General features: G+C 54.7%; 1 protein-coding gene across 1 annotated transcript; it reads right to left on the bottom strand.

The window, feature by feature from the left end:
• Positions 1-10188: 10188 nt before the first annotated feature.
• LOC109744055 (uncharacterized) lies at positions 10189-11309 on the bottom strand. Its single transcript, XM_020303148.4, has 2 exons — positions 11100-11309; positions 10189-10950 (listed from the first exon to the last, which is right to left on the bottom strand). The coding sequence occupies exons 1-2, from the start codon at positions 11105-11107 to the stop codon at positions 10362-10364; spliced, it is 597 nt and encodes a 198-aa protein (XP_020158737.1). The 5' UTR covers positions 11108-11309; the 3' UTR covers positions 10189-10361.
• Between the last annotated feature and the right edge of the window lie 377 nt (positions 11310-11686).

Below are 11686 nucleotides of genomic sequence, written 5' to 3' on the forward strand. Positions count from 1 at the left end.
AACCGCCTCGCCCGCTGCCCCCTGCTTAACACCCCCCCAGCTGGGCCTCGGCCCAGCAGGCTACAGGGCCGCCAGGCCGGCCCAACCGCGCCGGCTACTTCCCCCCCCCCCCCACTCCCACAAACCCTAACCGACACCCCCACCCTCCCCCACTCGTTCGCCCTCTCCCTCTCCCCACCCGATCCGATCTGGATCGGGGCACGAACGCCGCCGCCGAGCCCTGCGGCCACTACGCCGGAGCCCGCCCTCGCCGCGACGCCCTCCCGCCCCTACGCCAACCCCGGTGAACGCCGCCCCGTCACCGTCGCCGAATCGCCTCCTCGTCCCCCTCCCCACAGGTCGCCATCGCGCCTCGACGCCGCCCCGCTGTGGTCGCCGTCACCCCGCTGCCCGGACCCCCTCGCCAGACTGCCTCCCCATCGCCCGTCTCCAACCACCGCCGCCTGAGGCCCCGACGACGGCGCCGCTCTTCCCGTCGTCCCGCGTCGCTGGACGCCCCCGCCACCTCGACGTCGTGCCCCTGCCTCGGGTCGTCGTCCACACGTCGCCTCGCCGGCGCCGCCCGACCCGCGCCACCTCGTCCGCGTCGCGCTCGCCCCCGTCGTCGATCTACCTCGCCGGACCACCCCGAGCCCGCTGCCCTCCCCGACCGGCCCCTTGTGAGCACGCCTCCCCCTCTCTGCCCCCGCGCTCACTACGCCTCCATCGCCGTAAGCCTCGTGCCCCTGCAGCCGTCGCCGCTCACCGCGCTCACCCCCCTGCCCGCGCGCCGTACCCCCTCGCCGTAGCTCCTCTGCCGCCCCGCAGCGCCCGGTCGGGTGCGCCTCTGTTCGGGCTGTGCCCGACGCCCGCGCCCGCTATGGCTCCCCCAGAGCCACTGACTAGGGGGCCCCATGCCCCAGAAAACATTAAAGAAAAAGTGATTAAAACAAATAAATAAATAGTTAGTTAATGAATTAATTAACTTAATTAATTACGTTTAATTAAACTAATGAGACTTAGTTAACCTAATTAACTAATTAAGCTAATAAATCATGTTTAGTTAGTCTGAGTCAATGATGAACGGGACCCACACGTCAGGTTGACCCAGTCAACCCCTTGTTGACTGCTCACGTCATGCTGACGTCAGCTTACACTATTCTGGATAATATTAGAATTAAATAGATAAATAAATTCAGAAAATGATTAAAACTTTAGAAAAACATAGAAAATAAACCGTAACTCGGATGAAAATGTTTTGTACATGAAAGTTGCTCAGAACGACGAGACGAATCCGAATACGCAGCCCGTTCGTCAGCCACATGTCCTTAGCATAGCAAACGCGCAACATTTCACCTCTGGTTCATCTGTCCGAAAACGCGAAACGCCGGGGATACTTTCCCGGATGTTCCCCCCTTCGTTGGTATCACCTACTACCGCGTTAGGGCACACCTAGCACTGCGTATTGCCATGTTATGCTTTGTGATGCTTTGATTGCTCTGTTATTTATTGTGTTCCCCCTCCGTTACTTCTTTCCGGTAGACCCCGAGACTGCCAGCGACCCCTAGTTCGACTACGGAGTTGACGACCCCTCCTTGCCAGAGCAACCAGGCAAGCCCCCCCCCCCTTGATCACCAGATATCGCCAATTCTTCTCTATACTTCGGGAGGTGATCACGGGTATATACTATATACTTTATATACATGACACATGTGGTGACTAAAGTCGGGTCGGCTCGTTGAGTACCCGCAAGTGGTTCTGATGAGGGGGCTGAAAGGAGAGGTGGCTCCATCCCGGTAGAGGTGGGCCTGGGTTCCTGACGGCCCCCGACTGTTACTTTGTGGTGGAGCGACAGGGCAGGTTGAGACCACCTAGGAGAGAGGTGGGCCTGGCCCTGGTCAGCGTTCGCGGATATTTAACACACTTAACGAGATCTTGGTATTTGATCTGAGTCTGGCCATTTGGTCTATATGCACCAACCAACTACGCGGGAACAGTTATGGGCACTCGACGTCGTGGTATCAGCCGAAGCCTTCATGACGTCAGCGACGGAGCGGCGCGCGCCGGATTGGACTGGAACGCCTGCTAGGCTAGGTCTGCTTCCGGCCGCCCTCGCAACGTGCAGGTGTCCAATGGGCGATGGGCCCAGACCCCTGCGCCATAGGATTTAGACCGGCGTGCTGACCTCTCTGTTGTGCCTAGGTAGGGCTGCGACGTGTTGATCTTACGAGGCCGGGCATGACCCAGAAAAGTGTGTCCGGCCAAATGGGATCGAGCGTGTTGGGTTATGTGGTGCACCCCTGCAGGGAAGTTTATCTATTCAAATAGCCGTGTCCCTCGGTAAAAGGACGACCCGGAGTTGTACCTTGACCTTATGACAACTAGAACTGGATACTTAATAAAACACACCCTTCCAAGTGCCAGATATAACCCAGTGATCGCTCTCTAACAGGGCGACGAGGAGGGGATCGCCGGGTAGGTTTGTGCTATACGATGCTGCTTGGTGAACTTACCATCTACTCTCTCCTACATGCCGCAAGATGGAGGTGGCCAGAAGCGTAGTCTTCAACAGGATTAGCTATCCCCCTCTTATTCTGGCATTCTGCAGTTCAGTCCACCGATATGGCCCTTTACACATATACCCATGCATCTGTAGTGTAACTCCTTGCTTGCGAGTACTTTGGATGAGTACTCACGGTTGCTTTTCTCCCTCTTTTCCCCCTTTCCTTTCTACCTGGTTGTCGCAGCCAGATGCTGGAGTCCAGGAGTTAGAGATCCCGAGGATGATTCTACATGGAGTTCGGCTTCGAGGAGTAGTTAGGAGGTCCCAGGCAGGAGGCCTTGCCTTTTCGATCGTTGCTACTTTTGTGCTAGCCTTCTTAAGGCAAACTTGTTTAACTTATGTCTGTACTCAGATATTGTTGCTTCCGCTGACTCGTCTATGATCGAGCACTTGTATTCGAGCCCTCGAGGCCCCTGGCTTGTATTATGATGCTTGTATGACTTATTTATGTTGTAGAGTTGTGTTGTGATATCTTCCCGTGAGTCCCTGATCTTGATCGTACACATTTGCGTGCATGATTAGTGTACGATTGAATCGGGGGCGTCAGAGTGGTCGCGCCAGCAGGCGACCGAGGCGGGGTCGGGGCGGGCGACCGAGGCGGTGTCGGGGCAGCGGTCGCGCCAGCAGGCGACCGAGGTGGGGTCGGGGCGGGCGACCGAGGCGGGGTCGGGGCGGGCGACCGAGGCGGTGTCGGGTTAGCGCCAGGAGAGGCCGGCCCAGCCGGCGGCCAAACATGCGGCCCAGCATGCATGGCGGAGGACCGGGGCGACGTCGACGCGGCTCTAGGCGACGAGGGCGTCGAGCCGAAGGAGAGAGCCGCGGACGTCCCCGATCCGGAGGAGGCACCGCGGCCGTCCCCGATCCGGAGGAGGTCGCCGCGGGTGGGGGTGCCGGAGCACCCAAGGCCGGCAGCGGGCGGCGGCGCGGAGGAGAACCCGCTGCGGGAGGGGAAAACGGCGCCACCTGTTCGTGTGCAAAGGGAAACACAAGCTCATCAAAGTACACGTGTCGTGAGGTGATGACACGGTGAGACACGGGGGCATAGCAGCGATAGCCCTTAGTGTTAGCCGGGTAACCAAGGAAGACACATGGAATGGATTGAGGAGCGAGTTTATGAGATGTGGTGGCGGTGATGTTGGGATAATAGTGGCAACCGAAAATACGGAAACCATCGTAGGAGGGAGGAGTGCCATATAAGAGATGGTGAGGCGCATAGTTCCAGCGCGGGCGACATGGTCGGAGGTTAAGGAGTAGGGTGGCGGTGGCGAGGGCGTCGGGCCAGAACCAAGAAGGCATGTAGGCATGTTAAAGAAGGGTACGCACACACTCATTGAGGGTGCGAAGGATGCGCTCGGCACGGCCATTCTACCGGGAGGTGTACGGACACGTGAGACGAAACATAGTGCTGTAGGTGGAAAGAAGATGGCGAATGGTGAGGTTGTCGAATTCTTTTTCGTTGTCGGTTTGAAGTGCGAGTATGGGTCGCCCGAACTGTGTGGAAACATAAGCATAAAATGCGATGAGGGTAGCTGCAACATCGGATTTCCTACGAAGAGGAAATGTCCACACAATGTGAGAGTAATCATCCAGTATAACAAGATAGTAAAGATAATCAGAATTACCGGGTACTGGAGATGTCCATACATCACTGTGAATTAACTCAAACGGAAAAGAAGCAACTGTGGAAGAGGAACTAAACGGAAGGCGAACATGTTTGCCTAACCGGCAAGCTTCACAGGAGTGAGCGGCCGTTTTATTACATGAAAAAGAAAATCCTCTCATTATTTGACGAAGTGAAGAAGTGCTAGGATGCCCGAGACGAGCATGCCAAAGATCGACGCCGGCGGAAAGAGCTCGAGGACCACCCGGAGATGACGGCAACTGAACTGGGTAGAGGTCGCCGGGACTGTTACAGCGGTGAAGAATCATCCTGGTGTGAGCGTACTTAACAGAAAAGCCAACTTCGTCAAATTCCACAGTTACAGAATTATCACGAGAAAGATTACGAACAGAAACTAAGTTCTGAATAAGACCAGGAGAAACAATGACATTATTAAGAGAAAGAGGTCTAGAGTTAGAGGGAAAGGGTGCAGAACCGACATGAGAGATGGGAAGACCAACACCGTTGCCGATGATGATGCGAGAGGGAGTGGAAGTTGGATGGACGGAGGAGAGGTTACCCGAATGAGCGGACATATGAGCGGTGGCGCCGGAGTCCATGATCCAATCGCCGCCGCCACCGGAGTAGGGTGGCGGCTGCTGCAGCGCCGCTAGGAGGGCCGGGTCGTAGTAGGGGGCGCCGTACGCGCCGTAGTAGGGCGCGACAGGAGGGGCGGGAGTGCCGCCGTAGGCGCCGAGAGGCGCGGCCAGGAGCGCCTGGTGGGTGCTCGGGCGGGGGCCGAGGATGCCCGGGGCGGGGGGCCGCGGCACCGGCATGCTGTAGGCGTGCACGACCCCCGTCCAGGGATTGTAGCCGCCGGCCCAGGGTGGCGGGGGCTGCTGCTGGGGAGGTGGACGACCGCCGCCACCTTTCCCTCCTTCTTGGCGTTGGCGGCCACGACCACGGCGACGGTTGCCGCCGTTCCCACCGTTGCGCGGTGGTTGGGGCGGCTGGGGCACCGGCGTGGGCTGCGGGATAGCCGGAGGGCGAGGCGCCGAGGGTGGTGTAGAGGCGCCATTGGAGAGGCCGGCGGCCAGCGCGGTGTGGACGACACGGGTGCGGAGGTGCTTCATCCGCCGCTCCTCAAGACGAAGATAGGCTACCGCCCGCTCGTAAGTAGGGTTGGCCATGAGGGTGAGGTTGGAGGCGGCGTTGCCGAAGTCCTCGTTGAGGCCGGCGGTGAGCGTCGAGAGGAGGAGCTCGTCGCCCACCTTGAACCCGACGTCGTTGAGCTCGTCGGAGAGGGTCTTGAGCCGGAGACAGTAGGCGTCGATGGTGGAGTCGTTTTGATGACACCCAAAAAATTCCTGCTGCAAGAAAACAATCCGCTGAAGCTTGTTCTCGGTGAAGAGTCCATTGATCTTGGTCCACACCGTGTAGGCATCGTCCCCATCGCGAACGACAGTGTGGAAGATGTCCGGGGAGACGGTGAGGAAGAACCACCGGATGAGGGTGGCGTCGATGGTGAGCCAGTTGGCGTCGTGGTTGCCGGCGAAGAAGTTGGCGAGACCGTCCACGTGATCACGAAGGTTGTGCTCACGGAAGAGGAGATTGAAGTAGGTTTTCCAGGCATAGTAGTTTGCGGAGGTGTGGGAGAGGATGATGGGAACGTGATCGGAGAGGTGGATGCGGCGGATGTCGGCGGCTTGGGGCTCATCGGGTTCGGACCCATAGGAAGAGTCGAAAGGGTTGCTAGGGGGAGCGCCGGAGGAGGAGGAGGTGCCGAGGGCCGACATGGCAGCAAGGGGAGACGGCGGCGCGGGATGGGTTCGGTGGGGTGTTAGGGTTTTGGGAAGGGGGCGGCTCAGGTGGAGCAGCGGGGCGCGGCGGGGAGGGTTGGGGGGAGGAGGCGCGGCGGGGGGAAGGGGTGTGGTGGGGAGGGGGCAGGAGGCGCGGCGGCCGGGGAGGCGGCGGCGCAGATCAGCGGGAGCGGAGGCGACCACGGCACGGCTAGGGCTGGGATCGAGTAGTTAGGGCTGATACCATGTAGAGAAATAGGATGCAACTTTCAATGTATTGATGGGTGCATATGCACAAGTATATATAGTACATAGGGTAAGTCATATCCTTAACTATAAAAAAAAACTTAAAGTACAAAAATACATGTTCTAAATACATATCTCAACAGACGTACACGGACGAGCCCGACAAAAGGGGCACACGCGGTTGCGGCAGATGCGGCTGGGGTACCTCCTGCACCGCCCCACCTCCGTTTCCTTGGACTTGACCACCGCGGCAGCTAGGCGCGGCGGGCCCCAAGCACGCGTGCTGGCCCGGAAGATGGCCGCTCGGGAGCAGCTAGACGGCGGGAGATGATGGATGGAGGCGGCGACGCTGAGCAGCGTGTCAAATGGATTGGGCCTTCCTGCCAGTAGCGTTGTGTTGGCCGGAGGTGGGCAACACAGCGAGAGAGCAGAGAGACGATAGCAGAGAGTGGGAGGGGGAAAAATAAGGCTCACCAAGGGCAGGGGCGTTCGCGCGAGGCAGTTTCTGAGCGAACCATTTTCTTTCCCTGACGTGGCAACTGAGCAAGCGCCAAGGTTCATGCGATTAATCTAACGGCAATGAAGTTGTTCGCTCCAACCTGCTAGAAATCTGACGTTTGATATTTAGCCTTTTTAAAAAGGTGTGTGCTTCGTGTCCGCAGCCAGGTCGCGAGCCGTATCTGCCGCATCCAGCGGCCGAGCATGCCTCCACCGTTGCAACACATGTCTTTAATAATTATTTTTGCAATACGGATTTTGTTGCAGAAAAAAAATCAACAGCTGTTTTGTCAAAAAAATAAATTCTGCAATAGAGGTTTGTTGCAAAACATAGATTCGTTGTAGGCCATTGCAACACCGCATATGTTTCACAAGTGTAACCCTATTGCAGAAGCGCATTCGACGAAGGATGGTGTGCAGGGAAGGTGGTGGACGCGGCCGCCGCGATCCGCCGGGCGATGATAAGCATTTCCCTTTCGAAAAACAAACATGTACAACAGAGAAAGAAAGATTTTCTTTTTACCAAACCAACAAGCGAAGCGTGACACTTGGTTTGGCTTTTTACCGGGATTTTGCTGCTTGGCAGCCAAATCATGACCAAACTACAAAACGAGTGAGACGGATTTCATTGACAACCAGCAAAAAACGCACGCACAGGTGAGAGTGACCATAGAGGCACTTTCCTGGCTTTGGATGCATGGCCCTGGCTTTGGATGCATGGCCCTTTGAACATATCCCTGGACTTGACATCAAATTACTCACATTTGCCACGTGCGTGCCACCTTTTCTTGTCTCCCAATGATGGTGATTCAAGGGTCCCCACCCCCCGTCGCCGCCCTGCCCGTGGCTACCAACCTGCTCCTGCTGCGCTGACGGAGTGACACCTTCCTTCATTGCCTCTCATCGGTGTCGCCGTTGGTCTGTCTCGTCTTCGGTGGCCTTAGGGCTATAGCGGCACGGTGGATCTCGGTCCTTATCGGTAGGAGGGCTCTGTTTTTAGTTGTTCCTTCGTGTTTTGTTAGAGTTTGTGTCGCTCAGAAAGACGAAACGACGGCGGCTCCCTGAAGATGGAATAAGGTTCTTTCCATCTAGCCCTGTCCCGATGGAGTGTCTAGCATCATCGATGGGCGTGCGGAGGTGTGTCTCCGGCAAATCTATCCTTGATGAATTTTCTCGGATCTGGCCGTAATTCGTCTATTTTCATGCGTTTTCAGGTTGGACCCTTACGATCTACGCCACTCTTCGTCGGCGGCGGTTGTTATTCTGTTGGTCTTATGGGGTTTTAGCACGACGACTTTTCGATTGTCTATTATAACAAGTTTTGTCCGGCCTCGGCGAGAAAGGGACAATGACGGCGGCGCGCCTTCGACTCGCTTAAGTACCTGTAGTCGTCGCTAGATGGTGTATGGATCAGGATGTAATTTTTATTATTTTTTATATTCATTATACTGCCATGATTAAAGATGAATAGATGGAAAGTTTTTTTTTAAATGGATATCATCGTACAGGTGAAATTGGACGTACGTGTCTCTACCGGCAGAAAAAGCAACACTACTTAGTTTCTTAGATGACCTTTATTTCTCAGAGTTTTGAGATTAGCCCGACGCGGATTTTTGGACATGCGGCCACGCGCAGCCCATATCCAGGACATCCGCCTGTGCGTCGTGATGACTACTTTTAGTAAGCCATCTGGAATACCGGGCGGCTTAATTACAAGCTTTCAAAATACCTCACTTTATACGGCCGTTGTATGGGTCAGGGCTGCATTTAATGTCGTATGAATACACGGGCCAGGCGACGCCCAACCGATTGAATAATTGCTTTGGGCGCTGGCTGGACATAACTGAGTTGTTGCCAAGTTCGGTTCTCACAGTGCGCATCTCGTCTTTCCGTCGACCGTGGACGAACAGAGCAAGGTGTGGAGATGGGTTCTGCACAGACGGAGAGCGCATTGGTTGCACAACATACCCACTGCACGCTTCTCTCGCGTTTAGCAAGTAGGAAAAATCCAGCGATGTCGTCGTCGTCTTCTAGCTGCGGCACGCCCGTAAGCATCTCTCCAAATTTCTTTGTTGCGGGAGACACGCAGCTAGGAGGCCGTTGCGTTGATGGATCATCAATGGATTGTTGGGTGCATTTACGTTTTGCAGGGGCAGCTGAGCGTATTCACTCCTCTGTTGTGTCTTTAATATGTGCATCGCATGTGGGGAGGACATATCTAGTAATACGGGTCTCAGGTGCTACAATGCTCAAATGAATCCTGAACCGCTAGATCATATTCTAAGGGACATGATGAATGCAAGGGTGATGACCAGCTCCTCCACCGCAGAATATACCAGAAACACCCGGGATTCTATACTTAATTAAGACCAAGGGAATGGGAAGATGATGATTTCTGGATTTCCTCAATTTTGCCCATTGTTTATTTAGCAGAAGCATGCGTGAAATGATGCATGTAACCTTGTTATCACAAGAAAAAAAAGTACGACACGCTCTACTGGTAAAAAACATATACACATTCTAAAACTGTAGGTGTTAACTTAGAAAAAAAAGTTGTGCATTTTAATTAACCACAACATTCACTCAATTAGATTCAGTTCCTCTTCAAGATAGCTGGAAATGCTTGCTTGTACATTCTCTACAAAAAACTCAGTTAGCTTCCGTGAAAGCAAATATAGCATGTACTAGGTTAGTTGTCCAACTGATTTGAGATTGTACAAGCTAGAACGGCACATGGAATATGTGAGGACCAACAACGGAAAATATTCATTTATAATAGTACTCTTTGTGGATTATCATAATTGACATTATATGCAAATTTACGGACTAGACATACCAGACTACTATTAGTGTTTGACAGACAAAGTAACCAAAAAATTACTAGATTTATTTTGTTGAACTTTTAGCAGTATAAAAGCAAAATACGGAGATGGCATAATTTTATATGGAGATTGCACAATAGCAAGCCTTTTTTTCTGCCCGTAAGTGAAACCAAGGCTCATAAACTAGTATAGTACTAGTAGGAAAAGGGCGTGATGCTTAATTAATAACATGAATCAGAGTGTTTTTGTATATTTTGCGGTGGAGAGGCTGCTCATCACGTGTGCCTTCATCGTGTCCCTTCCAACATAATCCAAAGGCCCATGATCCATCGGAGCATTGTATCACTTGAGTTGCGGTATCACCAGATATGTTGCCCGCATGTGGGCTGCTAGATCGTTGAATTATTGCCATTGGGATGTTGGGTGTGGGATTAATGCATGCGCTGCCTCACGGGCCATGCACTGCATGTGTCAGGTGCAAATATACACGCTATACCGAATGCTATACGACGAGGTGAATTCCTTATACGGCCAGAGGGTATTAAAGCTGCACGCATCGTGCGGCAGCGTGCGGTGTGGATTCCGGACGCGCGTGGTGGCATGTCCACTCGCGATTTATCGCTCACAGCCCACTAAAACTATTGAGATGTCAAAACTATTCATCAACGGGAATTCTCATGGTTTGATCAAGTTCTAATTAGCTCGCGGATGCAACAATATATTTTACATAGACAGCAGAAATATTTGCTAAAACATCTCATCACCCCGTTAAAAGCTACTAAAAAAAACGAGACAGTGGCAACTGGCAAGCAAGATCCATGGAACCTGATGTATCAGCAGCAGCAATCTGTCAATCAGTGAGTGAAAGTGTAGAAGACGGTGCTGATGTACACGACGAGGGCGGTGGAGACGAGCCCGACGAGCCCCGCGGCGGCCTTGGCAGCGGCCCGGTTGCTGGCGCATCCCAGGGTGCCGAGCCGGATCTGCACGACCATCACCATGGAGGCCATCAAGAAGACGCAGCCGACGACGGAGCCCACGGCGGAGGCCAGCATCCCCAGCCGGAGCAGGCGGGCGTCGATGTGGGCGTGCGTGTCGTCGGGATCCTTGGAGTTGATGAGGTTGATCGCGAGCTTGAGGCCCTGCGCCACGAGGCTGGAGAAGAGGAAGGAGGAGAAGGCGACCACCTCGAGGACGAGCAGGGACCGCGCCACGTCGGGCCCGGCGTCGCAGGACGAGTCGCCGGCGAGGCTGCGGAGCTCGCCGGGGGTCGCGAGGGAGAGGCCCACGAAGACGGCCACCGTGAAGAGCGAGTTCACGTTGACCACCCCGTCCAGCGCCGTCACGTGCACGCTCGTCGTGTTCGCCGACAGCGCCGCCGGGAGCTTCCACTCGTAGCCGTGGTGGTGGCCGCCGCCGCCGCCGTTGCCGCGCTCGTCAGATCTGGGGCAATCAGAAGCAAAAGGAAAACAGCATCTTCAGGCGCTTCCCTTCCAAAAAATGAAGTTCTTGGTCGGTGCAACCAATGCAAGAACATCTTGTTCGGATTCGAGGAGGTCAATCTGAGAGTGCGCGAGGTACAGAAGACTTACTCATCCATGGGGCGCCGGGAGGAGGTTGGATCGGATGCTTTGCTTCCTCAGATGCTGCTGTCTTGCAGATCGAGTTGCTTTTGCTGGTTGGGAATGTGGGGATCAATCAAAAGAAAGATGCGGAGAGCGTTTGGGGAACTGAGGGGCCAATCGCAAAACGACCGTGGCGACCGACCGTCCGCGTGACATGGACGACCGTGGCGACCGGCCATCCGCCTGACATGGGTGGGTACGTGCCTTCACGCGGAGCTAGCAAGAATACCGTGCCACGTCATCGAAATACGAGGCAGAAGCGAGACGTGGCCTATTTCTTTTTGGAAAAAGTTCAAAATAAACCCTGAACTCGTAGGCGCTAGCTAAATCGAACCCCCAACTCACAATCCCCGAAATTGGCACTCTGAACTCATTAATCCTGGTCTAAATCAAACCCTGAGAGCCCTTCCCAAACAGGGATTGCTGACGTGGCTAGTCGCAGCCGGGATTGCTCTTTTTTTTTGGTGGAAACTGAGAGAGATGGCCGGTTCAGTGCGTACAAAGGTGGCCCGGCCCACTTCGAGAGCCCATCGAACGAAGCAGTCGAGGAGGCG

This window comes from Aegilops tauschii, chromosome 7 (genome assembly GCF_002575655.3).
Source record: "Aegilops tauschii subsp. strangulata cultivar AL8/78 chromosome 7, Aet v6.0, whole genome shotgun sequence".
NCBI lineage: Eukaryota > Viridiplantae > Streptophyta > Magnoliopsida > Poales > Poaceae > Aegilops > Aegilops tauschii.